The sequence below is a fragment of the Molossus molossus genome, unplaced genomic scaffold, assembly GCF_014108415.1.
Source record: "Molossus molossus isolate mMolMol1 unplaced genomic scaffold, mMolMol1.p scaffold_m16_p_1, whole genome shotgun sequence".
In the NCBI taxonomy this organism is placed as follows: domain Eukaryota; kingdom Metazoa; phylum Chordata; class Mammalia; order Chiroptera; family Molossidae; genus Molossus; species Molossus molossus.
The window spans coordinates 56,358,015-56,379,594 of record NW_023425344.1 but is presented as its reverse complement, the minus strand read 5'-3'; the positions used below and the strand labels follow the sequence as shown (position 1 = coordinate 56,379,594).

Genomic DNA, 21,580 nt, shown 5'->3' with positions numbered 1-21,580 from the left:
GGGGAGCAGCAATACAGCTTCCGGGGCCCAAAGGGCAGGCCTAGGATCTGCTGGCTACACCTACCTGGTGCTTCTTGTGGGTGGTGGGAGATGACCTTGACCTCACATGGACAGGGACCACCAGGAAATCCGAGCGCTCCAGCAGGTCCTCAGCCGACATGGACTTCCCGGCCCTCCCGGACGCAGCCGCCCACGAGGAGGGCTCCCCAGCGGTCCTGTCCACCTTCTGGGTGCCCTTTGGTCCACCACCTTTAGCTCCACCGAGCAGCTCCCTTGGGGCTTGGTCCCCATGTCGCCTTTCTCCCAGGACACGGCCGCTCGCAAAGGAGCTGCTGCGATCTCGGGCCCCACGTGGGGGCTCCCCACTGCCCCCTGCCGCCAGTAGGAGGGCGGCCTCCCTGCGGGGCTGCAGGCCGGGCTCCTGCAGTGAGCAGAGGCTGGAGGCCGAGGAGAGACCGGGGCCTTCGGGCGCGGCGGGGCCGGGCTGCAGGAGGGTGCTGTGGGCGCGCTCCCGAAGCGGCCCCGGCTCCTGCAGGCCGCCCCCCACGGCGGAGGCCGGCCGCTTGCCCGTCTTGCGCTGGATGTAGTCGGCCAGGGCGCTCTGCTGGAACTGCTTCAGCTCGGGCCCCGACAGGCTGAGCGACAGGCTGAGCGTGGAGCAGGCCTTGCCGTCCCGCTCGAAGATGCGGCGCCGGTCGGCCACCGTGCTCTCGGGGAATCGCAGCCCCTTCCTCTGCGGGCCCAGGGGCGCCGGCTCGGCCTCCTCCGACACCCCCACCTCGTTCATCTTCTCAGGCTCCGAGTAGGAGCGCTTCTTCTGCTCGGGGGTCAGGCGGCGGCGGGGTCCCCTCCGGGCAGCAGGCGGCGCGGGCCGGGCCTGGTCCCCCTTGGCAGGGGTCACGCTGTGCCGCTCCCGTGGGGTGTGCGGGGAGGCGGATGCTGGGGCCTCCGGGCTCCGCAGGCCCACGTGGGCCGAGGCTGGTCGCGGGCGCCAGGGCCTGGAAGTCCCGGCCACCCCTGGCTCGAGGTCTCGGCGGCGGAAGGAGGTGGCCCCCAGGACTCGGGACTGTGCATCCTTGATGCTGTTCCTGTAGGCGCGGCTGAAGGGCGCATCCAGGACGGGCGACTCGGGTGTGCCCGGCCGGCTGTCCCGCCACTTGGCATCCTCCTCGGCCTCGTTGAAGAGCTGGAAGGTGCTCTGGCTGCGGAGCAGGCGAGCGTCCCGCCTGGGGGGCTCACTGCCGCGGAGTGGGGAGCCTTGGCTGCCCTCCGCACCCCTCTTCAGCGGTTGACCACTTGGCTGCCAGGAAACCTCTTCCACCTTCGGTTCCCCGTTTCTGAAGTGGTGCTCCCCATTGCCTAGGGGTTCAGTGGATTCGGAAAAACGGCTATTGGCTTTCGTCTCCTGGAAGTCATTCCTGGAAGTACTGGAAGTTGGGGCCATCTTGTTAGGCCTGTAGTTATAGCCATTAATGGCGCTGACCACACTTGGGGGTCTCTGACGCCCTTGCTCTCTCTGCTCAATCTGGGAAACCTTCTCCAGCACAGAGCAGTGGGGCTTCCCGTACTGAAAGCCCTGCAGAGCTGCGGCTCCGCTGGAGCTGAGCCTCCTCCGGCCCAGACTGGAGGTCTGCTGGTGGGGTGGGGAGGGCAGCTCTTCATACCTTGGGTCTGAAAGGTGAAAAGAGGACAAAGCACCGGTTTTCCCCTCAGGCCTTGGATAGGAAACCGGCCTGTCCAGATGGCTCCTGTGATCTGGAACAACTTTCCTCCCAGGGTCCTCTGCCTTCGTGGTGCCTCCCAGCTCCAGGCTGCTTTGCCGTCTTAGGCTCTCGGGAATGTTCTGAAGAGAGGAGAAGGCTGACTTGGTCTTGACAAAGTTGCCTGACGGGCTCTGGCTTAGGCCTTCTCTCTCCAGCCCTTGCTGGAGGTTGGCATTGTGGTCTTCTTGGAAATCACCCACCCAAGGCTCTGAGGGCCTGGCAGATCTCTTGTCTTCGCCCACTTGCCAGGCCTGAGCCTGAGGGCACTGGACACGGTGGTAATTAGGAGATGGTTTATTGCCGTGGGGGCTCTTTCTCTCACTGGGATGTGGGCTGTTGCCTTGGAGAGGTGTGAGATGCGTCTTCAGGGAGGCATCCTCCTCATTCTCAGGCACTGAAGGGAAATGGACTTTGTAGGAGACACATTTGGCTGGCGTTTCAGGTATTCTCTCTACTGGGGACAAAGACTCGTGTTCTAGGGGTTGGTAGAAGGCAAACCCAGGCCTGCTAGACCCATTTTGGTTTCCATTCTCATCAAGGGTAGCCCTCTTGTCACAGGCTCCCTGCGGAGCTGTATATCCACTCTCCTTGGCCAGTGCAGGGTATAGCGTGCCGTTACTAGTTGCAGAGGGCTGAGGCACCTGGGCAAAGTGTGGCTCCAGGGAAGGCACTGGGTAGATGCCAGTCGGCAGCAGAGGTTGGCCAGGCTGGGCCTTCTGGGTGTAATTATGCTTGGGCTTCACTGGGGGGCTGCTCTCTGGACTCTTCTCCAGCACAGTATGCAGCTGTTCCTCTATGAAGGGAGGTTTCAGGGAACCTGAAGAGTTTGCCTGAGGCCGGCAGAACCGTTTCTGGTCAAGACTAGACCAAGAGCTGGGCCGCTCCCTGTGCCGAAAGGCTGCATAACTGTCACTCCGAGCTGGGGGCAGTGGTGCACCCACTTTAGGAGGCACGTTGTCAACGGCAGTCTCCAAGGAACTGGGACACTGCTGGCTCCAGGATGGGGGTGGCGCTCCCCTGCCCCGAGGAACATTATGCCCTTTATCATAGCTCTGGCCGTCTGCTGAGGCATGGGCCTCCCTACCTTGGAGAAGCAGGGCTGAAGAGTTCACCTCATACTCTGCTGAGACGCCCCGCTGGGGATCATAGACTGTCTTGACATAGCGAATGTCTGCCTGCCTCATCCCTTCCAGGAGGCCACCTCGAGCAGAAGTGGTGTCCATGGAGCCTGAACGCTCCCGACTCGAGATGCCAGGAGGTGGATACTCTAGGATGCTAGAACTGGTGGAGAAGGAGCTGTAGGCCGAGTCTCTCTTGTTATGTAGGTGACTGAGCTGGTCAATGCTGCTGGTGGACTTGGCAGGGGAAAGAAGATGGCAGGGCTGGTATCCCCCACTGGGCTCCAGGCTCTCCATGCTCCCCTGGGAGCTGCACTGGTCAGGGCTCCGCCTCAGATAAGCATGCTCATAGTTGGAGAGGTCACTCGTAGAGGAGCTGGAAGGAAGACAAAGCAGTCAGTACCACTGGGCTGTTATCACTTAGGACTCAGGCACGGGACTCAGCTTATAAATGTACTCTGGTGCAAGATGTTTACTTTTTGGAAGATGGGTGAGCGAGCCATATTTGGGCTCGCTCTGCCTCCCTGTGCGCCGTCACTAGGAGTCATTGCCCAACACTGTAACCTATGTGTGCCTCTAAGTAATCACCCAGGCTCGCAAGGGGAGGGGCGGGAGCACGAAAGCAGCCACGTAGCCTTCAGGCACAGGCAGCACGCTCATGTGATTTGCTATGTGCTGGAAATGGTGACACGTGCCAAGAAATGAGCCAGGTCGGGAGGAAAGAGGAAAAGAGGAGGAGGAAGAGTGATTGACACTGAAATTGAGTGTCTCTTGGGGTTGTTTGTGGGAAGAAGGGGAAAGCTTAGTGACTAGGCATGTGAATGGGTGAGGGAGACTGTGAGCACACGTGTATGTTTTTAGTTAATAACTTTCCTTTTTATGGAACTGAAGGCCTTCCACCCTGGCAATCTTCCTGGAATCTCAACGTACCGGGGACAATTTGTGGTGAGAAACTAAACACAAAGCTGAATGAGAGGAATTAAGAGTCAGAAAAAGCTGTGGGAGAGGGAAGCTTTATAAGAAGTCTTAATCACGAAAGTCCATCACCTGAGGATGACCTCCTGCAGCCCAGCCTCTCATCGTGAGACCTCATTTATGAGCTCCTCCAGGTGCTTTTCAGAGCCTGGCTGGGGGAGGGGAATGACTCTCAATCCTGGCATTGCACACCTTAGAAAGTTGTCTCAAATCAAAATTACTTACAATCAGCTTTAATTATAAACTCAAAATATACTTCACCTCGCATGTTGGGAGAGGGAGGGCATATAGGAAGGAGTAGGTGGTTCAAAATTCAAACAGCAGTCTCCATAGATCAAATATCTGTGACTCATGTTCTCTAAAGAAGGGTAAGTCACTCGGAGCTCTTTCTAAGAGTTTCCATTTTTACATGAATATGCACTTACTCACTACTGAAATTCATGGGGCTATTATTATATTTCTAGATTTCCTGTAGGTAAATATAGTGTCTTGGTGGCTGAATATGTGATGATGTTTTATGGCTGGACTGAGTATATGGCCGGAGACTAGAAGGACCATATTCTGAGTCAAAACTGCTGCTGGAATTCAAGAGAAAGACGACTACATTTTTAGCAACTAACCTCAAGAACGTAACTTTTCTGTATCAACAAAAATCAGCATCCTGCTTTGAGAGGGACAGGTATGAAGTCAAGGGAGAAAGGAAAGGAACAGCTACCGAGCCAGCCAGATGAGTGAAATCAGCCCTGGCACTCATGGCATGGCCTAGGTCAATGTCAGATTTTACCACCCCACCCTCCTCTAAACGAAGAAGCTGTATTAAAGATGCACATGGCGCCCTGGCTGGTTTGGCTCAGCAGTTGGAGCAGTGGCCCGCAGATCAAAGAGTCGAGGATTCGACTCCAGTCAAGGGCATGTACCTCGGTTTTAGTTCGGTCCCCGGCACTGGTTGGGGTCGTGCGGGAGGCAACCAATCCATGTGTCTCTCTCACATCCATGTTTTTCTCTCTCTCTCTCCCTCCCTCCCACTCTATCTGAAGATAAATGGAAAAATATCCTCGGATGAGGATTAAGAAATAAAACGCACACGGCCTAGTTCAGAGGGAGATAATCCCATCTGAACTCCTGTGCTTCCCTTTATCTCCTCTCCCTGAAGGCTGAGTGAGCTCACTGGGAGGAAGTGGAGGCAGCAGAGCCCATTCCATGCAGGTGGCAGACACTACTTAACCTCCCCTCTGCCGAGAACGTTAGCAGTCTTTCACGGAGAAGATAATTCACATCTAACTTAGGAACACGCTTAAAAATCAAAGTGAATAAATGGATGAATAAATGGGTGGGTGAACTGAAACACTCACTCACTGCTGAGTGGGAAGAAATGTGATCACTAACATATCTCAACATAGAGGTGGTGCCCAGAAACATGAAATAACTGGGGTACATCTCTCTAGCCAGGCAAAGCAAGGTTCGAGTGGGTTCCATCTTGTAGCTAAAGGAACTTCACCCACCAAACATCAGGTGGAAAGCATCCCATGAGGACTGTGACGTGCTCTTCCCTGCTACTCAGGGAGGGCTCTGTCCCTTCAGAATTCCCATTCCCACGCTGACTGGGAAACACGACCAGTGACATAGGCCATTGAGTGTCCTGACATCACCTTCTAGGAACAGGTTCTCCCACCCATTTCTGGAAGTAGTTATTTTGATTACCTTTGCCATTCCTGTTTCCAAAGTGGCACTCTTAAAGACGGGTAAGAAAAACCTGCAATGGAGATCTTTAGTCCTTTACAGGGACAGCCTTACCCTCGAGTCGAACGCGTCAAAGTTCTTATTGTAGTCTGGCTACTTTTCCAACCTCATTTTCTTTTCTTTTTTTTTTAAATCCTCGCCCGAGGATAGTTTTTTCCATTTGTCATCTGATAGAGTGGGAGAGAGAGAAGCATCGATGTGAGAGACACACATCGATTGGTTGCCTCCCGCATGACCCTGACCAGGGCCGGGGACCGAATCGCAACTGAGGCATGTGCCCTTGACCGGAATTGAACCTGCGACTCTTTGATCCATGGGCTGACACTCTACCACTGAGCCAAACCGGCCAGGACCAACCTCATTTTCTATTGCTTTCCTTCTTGCTCACGGCACTCCAGCATGGTGGCTCCTTACTAACTCACACCCATGAAATATAGGCCATGGCAAGGTCTCAGGGCCTTTGCACTTACTATTCCCACCGCACAGAATGCTCTTCACCTGGCTCACTCCTTCCTTTACGTCTCTGCGTCAGAAAACACCTGGAACTCGCTAAGGAGCACACCTTCTCTCCTTACTCCCTGTCACTCTGCTTTATTTTCTTCATAGCACTCACCATACTGGACATTACATCATATCCCTTTGATTATGAAGAGACTTCAGTCAAAGCAAAAATGACAAAATGGGAATTCTGTGGTAGATTCGTGCATTCTTTGTTGCTGTTTTAAATCCTTACCTGAGGATATTTTTCTATTTATCATCAGATAGAGTGGGAGGGAAGGACAGAGAAAAACATCGATTTGAGACACACACATCGACTGGTAGCCTTCAGCATGACCTGACCAGGGCCAGGGATGAACCGCAACCGAGGTACATACCCTTGACTGGAATCGAACCCACGCCTCATCGGTCTGCGGGCTGATGCTCTACCGCTGAGCCATGCTGGCCAGGGCAGATTCATGCATTCTTATAATGTTACTCTATTTTGTGTGCTTAAAACTATTTTGTAAATACTGAAAACATAGCAAAGAGCACAAAACAAGTGCATGAAAACATCTCCTACAGGGTGCTTACAGAAAATGAATTCCTTAGATGATCAAATATGCTTTCACACTGGGCTAAATGAGTTCAAGTTTTATTTGCTGCAAGGCTTCTGAGTCTTCAATACATTGGTGTTCATGGGGTATTCTTAAAAGAAAATACACTAAGTGGTATTATCTAAATTTGAACCTAGAAACTTTTCCCAAGGGGCATCTAGTGGATTATTATTCCATGGAACACACCTTGGGGAACAAATATTACAGGATAGGGGCTTTTTGTGTCTTGTTCATCTGAAACATAGTGGGTACTCAGTACGTATTTGTTTGAAAGAATCAATCCATGAACAAGTACAGGTACTTGAGTATTTTGATAGTATTTTGTTTCATCCCTTATGAGGGCACTGGACTACCAGACTTTCCAAGGTCTCGTCTAAAGTACTTTAATACTTCAGGACCACTGTGTGAGATTTCTTTAGGACAGTGAAAAGACAGTGACGAGGGTCTGACAGAGCAGCAGGAAGACCATTTCAGTGAAATCCCAGATCTGAGCCAGCTTGCAGACAATTAAGTCTTCAGTCTCTTTGTATTTCTCTCTCCCGCTCCCTGCCCCCCTTCAGCTCCCTCATTCTCCTGCTTCTTAATGAGAAACAGATGCACAAACTGAGGGCTGAGACTGGTCTCTGGAACTAGAGGCTGCCAGAGGGGTGCCGCCAGAGGGATGCAGCGCACGAGACCACTAGGTGCCACTGTGCTCCACAGAACCACACCTGGAGTGCTGCTCCTCCCACAGCTGCCAACTCAGACCCATGGAGCAGAAGGCAGAGTTGGGGGCGAAGTCCTCTGCCAGAGCTGCAAGCCTGAGGCATGGAATGAACACAGATCACTGATTTGTGCTGGGGTAGAACAGAATCCACACGTCTCTCCCATGTTGGGTAATCTGAGCCTTTCTTTCTCCTTGTACCCCACACGGTGCCTTTGGGCTGACAGTCATTGTGTCAGGAGCTGTTCGGAAGCCTGACTTACAGGGGAGACCGGTGGATACAGTCAGGGCAGATCCACCTGCGTAAATGCCTTTGGAGGCTGGGGAGGAGGAGACAGGAGGTGAAGAAGCAGCCTTCAGAATGCTGCACTTCTGATGCCCACAGCACCCCTCTCCGGGGGCCTCGTGGGGCTCCCCACAGTCACATGAGCACTCACTCTAGCACTGCGGGCAGTGATCTTGTTCCTGTGTGACTTCGGATTCAGGGCCTCCTAAGGGGAGGGGTCAGGAGGCTCCAAAGCGCCCTACTGTTGAGGGCACTCTGTTAACACACACTTGCATTTCATAAGTTTGTGCTGGTTTATGCAATTAACCTTGAAGTTCGTTACCAGGTGTCACTGTGCCTCTGATAAGTCTTCAGCCTAATTATTATAACTAATTGTTATAATTATTGAGAGCTTACTATGTTCCAGGAACTACACTAAATGTTTTATGTTATTTCGTTTAATCTTTTCTGTGCTCCATTGATATATATATAGTACTAATTTCATTTTATAGACGAGGAAACCAAGACCAAAGAGGCTAAACAGTTTGCTTAGGTTCACACAGTAGGGGGGGAAGTTAGGATTTAAACCCACGTCTGACTTAAAATCCCAAGCACCTTACTTACCATTATGCTGTCCTTCCTTCACACTGAGCCCTCACCCCACCTGAAGGCCTCAACACCTGCCCCACCGCAAAACCACTGTGCCTGCAGGGGGTGGAGGGGCGGGGCACTGTTCTCTGAGCAAGGAAGGCTCAGACAGGGAGAAGGAATTCTTTTTTTTAAATTCCTCACCCGAGGATATTTTTCTACTTATTATCAGGTAGAGTGGGAGGGAGGGAGAGAAAGAGAGAAACATTGATGTGATAGAGCCACATCGACTGGTTGCCTCCCGCATGACCCCATCAGGGTCAGGGACAAATCACAACCGAGGTACGTGCCCTTGACTGGAATCAAACCCGTGACTCTTTGGTCTGCGGGCCAATGCTCTAACTGCTGAGCCAAACCGGTCAGGGCAAGAAAATGAATTCTTTCAGGGTTATTGGGAGGGACGGGAGCAAGGGAGAGGAGTGTCTGGAACAAGGAGGGTAACCTGGAAATTCTCTCTTCCTGTGGCTTGAAGCCTACCCTACTATGCGGGGAGGCATGTCTACCAGTGAGAGGGCTAGGATTCGGCTCTTCACTGGCCCAGACCCGAGTGCTCAGGGTTCTGGGTCCCGGCCTTGCCAAATGCACAGTCATCATCTGTTAGCTAAGCAGCCCTTCCAGAAGCCGCCCTCGACTCCCCCCACGTCAGCACTTGCATCTCATTTACGTACGAGGCATAGTCTCCTGACCCTTCCATCTCCCCACCATTACCCTTATCGTGCCCTTCCGAAAAGTGACCAAGCAACAGAGCCCGACTCTCTGGGCCCAGAGGATAAACTCCAATCTGTGTGGGTTCAAGTCTGCAATAAGTGTAGGGGAATCCCGACTTCGTTTTTGCTTTACGGAGTCTGGGTGGTCAGGTGGCTCTCTGCTCCCCAGCCCCTGTCATATCTGACTAAAGCAGAAAGGACATTGAGTGTTGAGGGAAGAACTTGGTCAGTTTTCCTACGATAGTGCTATAATGTGGAAGTGAGAAATGTCTGAGCATCAGCAGACCCAGTAAATATCCCGAAGAGCTAGCCACCGCTCAGAGTAAGGCTGTCCTTGTTCCGACCAATCTCGCGGGGGACATAAAGATGAGCCGCCACGTTAGGAGTTGTAAGAGGATGAAGACGGTAGTGGGTAGAGAGATTTAATACTCAGGGTGAATGGAAGAAAATATTCTGAGACGGAAGAAAATGTTCTTTTGGGGAACAGGACATTTGAAGAAAAGAACCCCCTGGGTTTCAGCTTGGGCCACTTACCTGGAATGGTAGCTCTGGGGCCAAGGAGGGCCAATCGTGCCCGGAGATATTTGCATCATGCTGGCATTGGGTTGGTGCTCCCCAATTTTGGTTGAATGCCAAGAGTGCGGCCGGCCTGCAGGTTCGCTGCGCCTGGGGAGACAGGAGGGGGACCCCACCGTCAGCGGCATTCTCAGCTGAGTCGTCGCCAATGTGGCTTGTGCATCTGGAAAAAGACTGCTACATCCTTTTCCTGAGATTTTTAAAAAAATCAAGTAAACAGCGGAAAGTAGGTTTTACTGCTTATTTATCTTGCTAAGCAGTATTAGTCTCTGCTTTATTAATATTTTAATTTTCATTTAACTTAAAATTAATATAAAAATGCAGCAAACTTAGCATGAAGAATTCCTACATAAACCCTAGTGACACTGTTGGTAAGAATGCAAATTGGTACAGCACTAGGGAAAATAGTAGGAAGGTTCTTTAAAAAATTAAAATTAGAACTACCGTTTGATCCAGCAACCCACTTCTGGGTATATATCCAAAGAAAATGAAATCGGGATCTTATAGAGCTATCTGCACTCCCGTGTTCATTGCAGCATTACTCACGATAACCAAGACATGGGAACAACCTACGTGTCCATCAACAGATGAATGGAAAAAATATATATATAGGGTACTATATATATTCAGTGGAATACTATTCAGCCATGAGAAAGAAAAAAATCCTGCCATTTGCAACAAACTGAATGGACCTCGAGGGCATTATCCTAAGGGAAATCAAAGAGAGAAAGACAAACAGTGTATGATCTCACTGACACATGAAAAAAAAGAGACAAACTCAGAAAATTGAGTGGTGGTTTCCAGGTTTTGGGGAAGATGGGGGACGGGGAAATTTTGGTCAAAGGGAATATATTTTAAGTTAAAAAATTAGCCCTGGCCAGTTTGGCTCAGCAGTTAGAGCATCAGCCTACGGTCCCGAGAGACCTGGGTTCGGTTCCCGCTAAGGGCATGTATCTCGGTTGCAGTTTGTCCCCGGCCCTGGTTGGGTCGTGCCGGTAACAGCCACTTGATGTGTCCCTTTCATGTCGATGTTTCTCTCTCTCTTCCTCTCTTTCCCTTTCACTCTATCTGAACAACAACAAAAAAAAGAAAAAATGTCCTCGGGTGAGAATAAAAAAAAAAAAGATTAACAAATTCTGAGGATATAATGGATAGTATGGGATTATAGCTAATAATACTATATTATATTTTGGAATGTTGCTAAGAGAATATAGATCTTAAGTGTTCTCACCACAAAAAAGAAATGGCAACTATGTGAGGGGATGGAGGCAGTAGTTAATCCTATGGTGGTCATTTTGCAGTTTATAAATATATCAAATCAACACACTGTACACCTTAAACTTGCCCAAGGTATCAACTATATCTCAATAAAGCTGGGGGAAGAGAATTCCCACATAACTTTTGCCTAGATTTCCTACATGTTAACGTTACATGCTTAATTTAAAGCACACAAAGTTGCTTTGGTCTTCCTTGGCCTCGGCTTATCAATACAAAAAAAAAAACAGGAGCAACAATACTTCCCCACCTCCCAAGGCAAAAAGCTTCCTGGGGACTTTTAAGTCCTTTGTCATATAGCCTGATACTGGATAAATGCTATTATTTTAATTTCTTGGAAAGAACTACATAAAACCAGCAGCTACCTCAGTGGCAACACTGTTCCAAGCTACAAGAGCAGTATAAACAACAAGATGCTCTCCAAAATAGTTTCTCATTTTGCAAGTCAATGACTTCAGCTTTTAAACATTCTGTCCTTATAACACAAAGAATGGACAAAGCCAACAGGAAAACGTGGGTGCCCCTCAGACCGCAAGACTGAAGCATGGATTTGGGAAGGAGGGTTACACTACTAAAGAAGGTCAGAGACCGGAGAGTTGCTGGGCTTTATTTTTGGCAAAAAAGTGAGGTGAGCTACCAGGCATTTCATACTGAAAATTTTTTAACTGTAAGATGACAGGGGAATTTTTTCTTCAGTTTAGAAACACTTAGGGGGATCCATGAATCCACTTTGATCTGTTGAAGATAAAGCTGTATGTCCATCTATTACTTTTCTGTAAAAAAATAAATTGGCTTTTATAATATAAATGAGAAATCATTCCCCTGATGCCAATAAAAATTTCAAGTGTCAAGTACATCAGAATACTACTAGCCCAGTGTCAGGAGACTTGGGCTCACCCTGAATGTGTTATTAGCCTGCTGCATGACCCTATGTAAGTCACTTCTCCACCAGAAGCCTCCATTTACCTAAAAAAGGAAGACATTAATCAAAGAGGCTGGGTTAACCTCATTTTAATCTGAAATAAAATAAGAAAGACAATGAAGGACTTACCAAGAGAGATGATTTTTAAAAAGCATATATTTAAACTCTCTGAAGAGGTTATAGTGATAGGAAAATGGTTTTGTGTGACACAAGGGATATAGACACATAAGATTTTCAGCAGTCAGTTAATAAATATTTATTGAATTAAAAGGGTCTACACTCTTAACTACTCTGAGTTTCCTCACCAGTAAAAGGCAGAGTGTTTTTTTTTTTTTTATATTAAAATGAGATAATATACTTGTCCCCTAGGAAGAGCTCAATAAATGTTGAGTATAATTATCCTCAGTCGTTCATCATTAATCAGCTGATAAAGACGAGAGAGGCTAAGGAGACCAAGCCCATCGGAGACCTCAAATGCAGGACAGAAAGGGGAGAAAGCAGCTGGGTGAGCGCAGGAAGAGAGGGGAATGGGCAGGGACTGTTGGTGGCAATGAGTCGCCCAGCTCTGAGCTCCCCAGTAAGAGGCTGAGAGTACATAACTGTGGCAGAGGCTGGTCTAAGACTGACTGTGGTCACAGCCTGAAGGACCCTGGCCATGCCTGTGAAGCAGGCAGCTGCTGGGCAGTGGCTGTCACTTCTAGTCAGGGAGGTAAACACAGGCCAAGAGGGGGTAGACCTTGCTCACCTGGAAACTAGGAAGGAACGGAAGGAAATCATCCCATAGCCGAGCTAAAGAGAGGATATAAGATGCAAAACCAAGAGACCAACAACGAGAGCCAATATGTTACAACCTGTCTGTCTTCTTGCCCCCATAACTGTCCCGTCCTCACGACAGGTCCCAGGTAAGCCACACTCAGGTTCCGCACGGCCCCACCGCTGAATCAGTCCTGTTCTCAGAGGGGGAAGCAGGAGCTCTAGTTAATGGCTCAGAGTTTTAGTAGTTTGGCATCCTTGCTGCAAACCCTACTGTGACCTTGGACACCCAGCTCCCCAGAAGCTAGGTTCTTCAACCAGTTCCTCAGTGACTCAGATTCCTGCTTTATCGTTCAGTTCCGTTCAGTGATTTGAGATCCTTCCTGGTGCCCCAGGCCCCTCTGGCACTGGCCCAAATCTCAGAGCCCTGAGTCTGGGTTCAAACCCAATTACAAATGAGTTCAGGTACTTAATTAGTGTCACTGTTAATTATACAGGAAAGGCCCAGAACTTAATGAAAAAATAATGAGTCTTTTTTTTCTTGTGGTACCTGGCGACATTTCATATGGGTCCAAATGACACAGGAGAAAGGACAAACTGCCATTGTCCTGCCCCACATTTGGCAGGACCCCTCTGTAGCAGGAGGCTGACCCTATGACTGGGGACTGGCCTCGAGAAGCCGATGGACGCAGGCGAAGCGGGAACTCAGCCTCGCCCCTGAGCGTGGTGCCCCCAGGACCGCCTTCAGCGCGCCAGCCCCAGCGGTATCTAGCCATGCCTAGCTAAACAGACGGACCCAGGAAGCTTTTCCCACCCAAGGGAAATGGACAGGCCCCGACCAACTCCACAGGCTCTGCAGAATGAAGATCCTTCTTCCAGCCACGGAGGTCAAGTGTGAGAGGGTTTACTGAACTCCAGCGGTTCCAGAGAAGCCCTCTCCTCTGACATCTCTAAGGAGAGAGGAGGTGCCCGAGGTACGACGTAGCAACCCAGACTTCCCGTCCATTGGTACACCTCCTTCATGAAGGATCAGACACTGCTGAAAGTCCTAAATCAGCCGTGGAAGTCAAGAGAGACTGTGTATAGCACAATGAAGGCGAATGGAGCTATTTCACCTAGGTTAAGTGCAGAACATTCCTCTTTGTGCTTTGAAGACAATAGCAAGGCTTTCTTTTACATGTAAGCAATCCAGACCTTTCCTCAGTTTCCTTCCCATTCATCCAGGGGACATCCAGAAACTTGCTTTATGTCAGCCACTATGCTGGCACTGGGGATACAAAGAATAATAAAGTTTCATCAGCCTCAAACAAGTCACAGGGTAGTAGAAGTGACAGCCAAGTAAACTGCTAAAATATAGTGTGACTGGTTCTGCAGAGACCTGAACAAGATGCTCAGAGCGGGGAGTACCAACACTTTGTGCTTGGGGCAGGGAGCCTTCACTTTTAACTAAGTCACATAGAGTTTATCTCCATGGAAGTAGGTGGGAAAATAAAGGGAAGGACATCCAGGTAGAGGAAACGGCATGACAAATGCCTAGAAATGTGCAAGCACACAGTACACCCAACTCATAGTGCCCGGAGAAGAGATGAGTAGGGGAAGAGCAGCAGGTACAGGAGAAGAGGTAGGAGGGGCCAGATCTTAGCATGCCTCTAGCGCCTGGACAGTATCCTGTGGAACTGCAAGTCACCAATAACACTAGCCAGGGAGGGCATGTTCAAATTTGAGTTTCAGGAAGATATCACCAATAACAGAGTATAAACTTAAGAGAGACAAGATTGGCAGCTAGTAGATTGGCCAGGATCACTTAATGAGTGATGAGCACTAAGGCAGTGGCAGTGAACTTGAAGAGATGACAGATCTCAAAGCCACTGAGGCGGCAAAATGCCCACCCAGCCTAGTGACTGCAGCGATGTAGGTGGTGTGGAGGAGAGTCTAGTCAAGGAAGAAGGATGGCCTTCAGGTTTCTAGAATGGTAGTATTAACCTAGATAAAGAACTATTAAGTGGGGGATGAGAGAGGGAGGAGACCGGAGTGGGGATACAGACGTCAGCTGCCTGTGCAGTGTTCAGCGGAGGTGTACGGTGCACAGTAGGGTCTCAAGGACTGTGATCTGGGCTGCATACAGAAATGCAGGAGTCACAGAGCACGAGGCCTTTGAGAAAAGACATGTTGCTTGGGGAGAATGCACAGGGAGACAAAGGAAGTAGTTTATGAATGAGTCTCTGAGAACTGTCACAATTTAAAGAAAGGGGAGCTGGAAAAAAGCCCAAAAAGGAGAAGTAGGAGGTCAACTAGAAGAACATGAGGGTCTCACAGACTCCTAGTGGGAAGAACAAGGAGGAGGAACTGTCAACGACTCCAGCTGCTACGGAGAGGTGATTCTGACGAGGGTACCCGCATGTCCACAGGATTTGACAACTAGTGAGCCCTTGCAGACGCCTGATTATGTGGGCTAAGAAGTGCATGAAAGAGAAAATGGAGACAGCAAGGCTATTTAAGAAAAAAAACCTGGCTCTGAAGGAAACAGGTGGTAGCGAGAAGACTACAGGGCCAGGGAGTGAAAAGGTTCTGTTCTAGCTGTTTTGTTTTCAACAATGAGAAGTATGAGCAAGTTGACAAGACAGGGTGAACACACGCACAGCTGAAGGGACAGGACAGAGAGGATGGCGCTCCTTACGACTCATGAGGAAGCAGGAGGGGACGGCACTCTGGAGCCACACGGAGGGAAGGGGATATAACCTTGTGTGGGAGGAGAGCCAGTTACTGAGATGAGAAGAAAGGAGCAGGTAAGATACTGATGCTCAGAGTATGAAAGGGAAGACAGTCGAAGGGACTTCACACCCGCTGCCCTCTATTTTCATGATGAAGCCTAGAAAGGAAAAAAAGTGGAGGGGATGATATGGTGGGTTGGGGCACAAGGGACAAAGTAAATGAGGACTAGAAGAGTTGAAACTGATCTGAGATATTAAAGAACAGCCACTAAGATATGGTCTCTGCCGTTAAGGAGCTTACATTCTGGTAGGGAGACCAAATGAAGTAATTCCTATAAAAAATAATAAGTCAGCCCTGCCCGGTTTGGCTCAGTGGTTAGAGCATTGGCCCGAAGACCAGTGAGTTGTGGGTTCGATTCTGGTCAAGGGCACAAACCTGGGTTGTGGTTGGTCCCCAGCCCTGGTCCAGGTCATGCGGGAGGCAGCCTGTCGTGTGTCCCTCTCACATCAACGATTCTCTCTCTCTCCCTTTCTCCTCTCCCTCCCTCCCACTCTATCAGAAGATAAATGGAAAAATATTCTTGGGTGAAGACTAAAAAATAATAAAATAAAATAATAAATCATAAAGAAAAAGGTCCTACTAAAGATAAAACAAGTGCCCAAGGCGTGCAATGCCAAGACAGGAAGCCAACTTGGGAAGTTGGTAAGTTTGCCCTGGGGTGGGGTGGGGTTTATCAGGTTTCATCACAGATCTACTACATTAAGAACAGTGATTCTGAAACAACACCCTTTCTTTTGGGTATTTCTCAACACAGAACATATGTTGAGAAACGGCTTCAGAGATTAATCTTTGTTTTATAAGACTCCTCCAAATGTACAGTTAAGTGATAAAATGAAAAAACAATGGAAAAGACCTAAATATAGCCCAATTCTGTCTTGCTGGGGCGGGGGTATAAGTGGGTACAACCTGAATAAAGAGCAGTGTGGCAGCACCTAACAACAACAAATGTTTAGTAACACGTCTATCAAATGAAAACAGCCTCAATGCTCATCAGTTGCAGATAGTTAAGTCAGTGTGGTACATCTATATAACGGAATATTTACATGTCTATTTAAAAAATGGGCCCTGGCCTGTTTGGCTCAGCGGTTAGAGCATCGGCCTGCGGTCCCGAGAGACCGGGGTTCGGTTCCCGCTAAGGGCACGTACCTCGGTTGCAGTTTGTCCCTGGCCCTGGTTGGGTTGTGTGGGTGGCAACCACTCGATGTGTCCCTTTCACGTCGATGTTTCTCTCTCTCTCTCCCCCTCCCACTCTATCTGAAGAAAATATCAAAAAATGTCCTGGGGTGAGGATAAAAAAAAAAAAAAATGGAATAGCTCTCTATACATGTTGATATGGAAATATCTACAGAATGTATCGTTACATGCCAATAGTAAGGTACAGAACTGTGTGTATTGTACCCTGCACTATATGGGGGAAAACATACATAATCACCTATATGTTTATTAATGTAAATAAAATATTTATGGTCCGGCTGGTGTGGCTCAGTGGCTGAGCATCAACCCCTGCACCAAGAGGTCACCAGTTCGATTCCCAGTCAGGGCACAAGCCCATGTTGTGGGCCTGATTCCCAGTGGGGGCATGCAGGAGGTGGCCAATCGATGTTCTCTCTCATTGATGTTTCTATCTCTCTCTCCTTCTTACTTTTTCTCTAAAAATCACTAAAGGAAAAAATAAATTAAAAAAGAAAAAAAGAATATTTCTGGACCCTGGCTTGGTAGCTCAGTTAGGTAGAGTGTCTTCCCAATTAGGCCAAGGTTGTGAGTTCAATCCCCAGTTAGGGCGCATACAACAAGAATCAGCCAATGAATGTACAAATAAGTGGAACAAATCCATGTCTCTCTCTCTCAAATAAAAATAATTAAAAAAACAACAACAACAACAACAGAATATTTCTGTAAGAATAGTTGAGAAACTAGAAACAATGACTGCTTTTTTTCACCAAAGTTCCTTTTGTAACTTTTGAATTGTGTACCATGTACATGTCTTACCCATTAAGAAACAAAGTATTTTTAAAATGGCCTCTCATTTTAAAAATCTACTTCATGTATTTTGAGATACCCAAAAAAAGTCAAACAGCTGTTTATTGACTTTTTCAGTAATGCAAATAATTTAATAAGCATTCCTAAAGAGCACAGAATGCTTTTTTACATTTTGGGATCACTTTGATCTTTAAGAAGATAAAGAAATATTTTCAAAAAGTACGTGACATCATGAACATATTAATAAGAGTCAGCAGATGATTTAGTCAGAAGATGATTTAATTTTTAGATTGAGCAAACTAAGTTTTGCTTGTGGGTGTAATTCAAACAAAACCCTTTTGTTGCATTCCTAACCACAGACAAGGAAGCTTTACTGCGTGGGATGAAACTGGAACTAGCCAGTGACATGATGTCCTTCTTCGATGATTATACTCTAACACAGAGAGATTCAGGAATGCAAAGCATACTTCTGTGAAATCTTCTATAAAGCAGTTCAGGTATTTCAAGCAGTATTCACTGATCACCTACTATATGCCTTCCACTTACAGAATTATAGTTGTAGCTCTAGCAGGACACAGATGATCTTGTGGAGTGTTAGATGCAAGAAAAAGTACTAAACAGAATCAATGTATTATTTATTCAAAAATTATTTGAGTACCTACTAAGTAATAAGCACCATGCTAGACACTTGATCTTTATACTATCTATATGATACAGGACTATTAGTGAGAAAATGAGGAAAATAAGAAAGATTAAATAACTTGTCCAGTCACAAGAGCAGTGGGAATCAGAGCTGAAATTTAAATGCAGGCATCTGTCCCCAGAGCCTGTGCTCTTAATTTCTAAGCAATGAGCAGCATGATGAGGTGGGGTGGGCAGAGCAGGAAGATGGGCAATAAACAAGAAAGCAAATAAACAGGATATTTTCATGCAGTTATAAGGGCTCTAAAGGAACTACAACTGGGTAATGTGAGTGTGTGATTGAGGGTATTGGTTTGGATTAGGGACAGCCTCTTTGAGGAGTACATTTGAACCCAAGGTCTAAATAATAAGAAATGGTCAACCAGGTAAAGAACTGGGGACAGAGAATTTAACACAGAGGAAATGATGAATGCAAAAGCCTTAAGGTGAGAGTGAATTGGGGGTTTTCAAGAAGCAGGACATTAAAATAAATTTTAAAAAGCAGGACAGTGTGGCCAACACCTTGCGAGTGAAGACCAGATAGTAGGGCAAGTCATCAGATCATATTGGGCCACGAAGGCTATGGAGGCATTCAGGATACAAGCACCAAAAAAGCTGGTGCTGCTGGTGATCAGTAATGGGGTCTGAAGTTAGCCAAAAGGCTTGGTAGTAGAGTGGGATTTTAATGACCTTGAAGGATTAGTATGCTTTGGATAAATGGAGAAAGCGACAACCATTGTATGGAAAACAAACAATTCTAAGAGCTAGAGTTAATTATTTTGTTGATGCTGTTCTTTGATGAGCTGTTATGCCTGAGATTTTGGGCTCTTCTGGGAGCACTAATGTTATTAAACCATACCACTTATCAACTGGGCATAAGTCTAATGTACAAGAATACAAAATATACTCAACTATCAGTGCTACCAAATAAAACATCGTATTTTCTAACCCACACCTGCCTGCCCACCTATCAGTGGTCTGGTGCACATACTGTAATAGAAGGCCACGTCCTCCATTAGAAGGTTCTAGTCTGACCCGTCGCCCAAAACAAAGAAAACGACAAAGGAAATACAATATATCAATATATTCTGTAAATTCTGTTTCTTCAGGATCTTTTTTAGTATTGCTACTATTTCCCCCTATTTTTCCTCATCCATTTTCAAAATTATCAAACATTTCAAGCATATATAAATATATTCAGATTAATATAAAGAACATCTTTGTGCTGATCACCAAAATCTATCAAATCTTAATATTTTCCCCATATTCTGGTATTTTTTTTCATTGGTTTGATTCACATACTTAAGAAAAAAAGATCAACGCCATCGAGCATTTCCTAGCCCCTCCCTCAGTTTCTCCTGTTCCCTACAGATAACCTCTGTGGTTAATTTCCTGTGTATCTTCTCCAATGTTTTCTCATGCAAATATAAGCAAATACGAACATATAATCTCATTTCACCACCTTCACAAAGGGAACTACATGTGGTGTTCTACCCTTTTTTTTTTTTTTTAACTTAAGTACATACTAGGGATCATTCTATGTCAGTACTTACAGGGCTTCCTCATATCTTGTTTTCCCTTTAGCTGCCTCCTGGTATTCTACTGTGTGCATATGTTCCTTTAACCAGACCCTTTTTGTAGATGCTCTTTGATTTCCAGTGTTTTGCTATTACAAATAATGCTTCAATGAACAACCATGCCCACACACTATCTTCTATTTATGTTGACATATCTGCAGAAACTCCTGGAAGTGGAATTGCTGGCTCAAAGTAAAATGAACTTGCAATTTTGATAATTATTGCTAAGTTGCCCCTTTCACACTTTAAAGAGGAAACAAACGCAATATCACCAATTAAATGTTACCATACAGTTATTTGGATGGGACTATAGTTACATCTTCGTCAGTAGAGAAGAATAGATATTTGAACAACGGTGTCTTTTTGGCATTTCCTGTTTACAGGAAAAGGACGGGCCCTAAATACTGATGATGATAACATACAGCAGGCAAAAACTGTAAGTCAAGGTACACTGAACTGCGTTCCTAGCATTGTTGCATTTGCAGATCCAGAAGGGCTCTGGAATAAAAACCACTCTATATTGAGATATGTTTTCTACAGGTTCAGGGGAAACAGAAAAGCTCTGAGGAATGCTGAAAGAGGTGAAAAAGCCTATCATCTTCCAAAATTAAAAAAAATAAAAAGTAATTGTCCCTTAACACAGAGTTGGCAAAGACATTGTTCTGAGAAACCCTTTCACCCTTCAGCATCTGTCTGGTTTCTATGGCTTCGGAGGCGCTCCCCCAGACCTTTTGAATTCACAGAAAAATCTAACAAGCAAACTTTTACAAGGCTTTTATAATTACCTCAATAATATCTGTGTCTTTAAAAAGTGGCTCAGTGGGTAGAAAAGTATTCATTAGGTAATATAACTGCATAGCAACACACAATCCTTTCTGGAAAGAGTTCTTTTTAAATGTCACATCCTGATAATATGCCCTGGGGACTTTTGGCTTTGACAATGGAATCACAAGTAAGAGTGAAGTCTGCTAATAGCCTAAGACTCAAACATCTAAAATTTGCATAAAATGTAAAAAACAAAACAAAACAAAAAAACCCAAAAACTTTCCTATGAAGACTTTACCCCATTCCTCCATACGGTCCCAACATTCTTTCATTCTTTCACTATTTATCTCCTTACTATCCTCCATTCTGAAACATTTTTTTAAAGATTACATTTTATTGATAACCACACAAAACTATTACCGTAAAAGAGAAGGACGAGCAATGGGGGTGGGTGTCTTTCACGTAGTCACCAGAGGTTGATGATGTTGAAATGTCCTTTTCCTCAATATCCCCCTTTCAATACTCCTCCCAACTCTGACTAAGACAGAGAACAGTCAACTCTCCTTCCCACACTTCGGCGTTTACATATAAGTCACAGCAGAAGTTAATACAAACACTGTAAGGTCTTTGATCTAGAACAGCATTCATCTTTGTCTTTCACTGGCTTTCAAACTCCCTTACAACAGAGCAGCATAGCATAAATGAATAGCGTGACCGCCATCAATAAATAACACTGTCTTTCCAACTGTCAGTTTGGAATCAGACATTTTATTTGTTGGAGAAAAGAGGGACTGGCTTTTGCTGATTTCTTCAGATATCAGATATTATGATCTTACAATTTTCCTCTCCACTACTTTTCCGCGCCACTGACTATATGCTAGGACTTAGGAGGAATCACTGCCATGCTGGCTTGTTATCTGCACACACAGACACATGCAGACACCCATAAATCTCATGGATCTCAGAAAGGGTCAGACAGTTGCAGAGAAGCTAGAAATATTGTGTGTACCCCTGAATTACTGCCCCCTCCTAAAGGAAAGTTGTTCAGGGGCTCTACCAAAAGGACTCCTGTTGGACAGACTGGGAGCCGCTCAGAGGGCGTAGTGAAGGGTGTGTGTGGCCGTCCTGTCCCTCAGCGGCTGCAGGGCTCGGGCAGGGGGAGGGAACTCCACTCTCTCGCTGGAAACACACCTCCTTAAGTTGCAAATCCACAGAATATTGTCCTTTGAGGGTTCAAAGAAGTCCAAATACCAACCAAGATATTTC

General features: G+C 46.8%; 1 protein-coding gene across 1 annotated transcript in view; it reads right to left on the bottom strand.

The window, feature by feature from the left end:
- SHROOM3 (shroom family member 3) overlaps positions 1-21,580 on the bottom strand; it is a 60,772-nt gene that overhangs the window by 30,047 nt on the left and 9,145 nt on the right. The window contains exons 3-4 of the mRNA XM_036256785.1: positions 9,548-9,679; positions 65-3,257 (exon numbers count right to left, since the gene is read on the bottom strand). Coding sequence (XP_036112678.1) covers positions 65-3,257; positions 9,548-9,679 — 3,325 coding nt within the window. The remainder of the gene's footprint in view (positions 1-64; positions 3,258-9,547; positions 9,680-21,580) is intronic.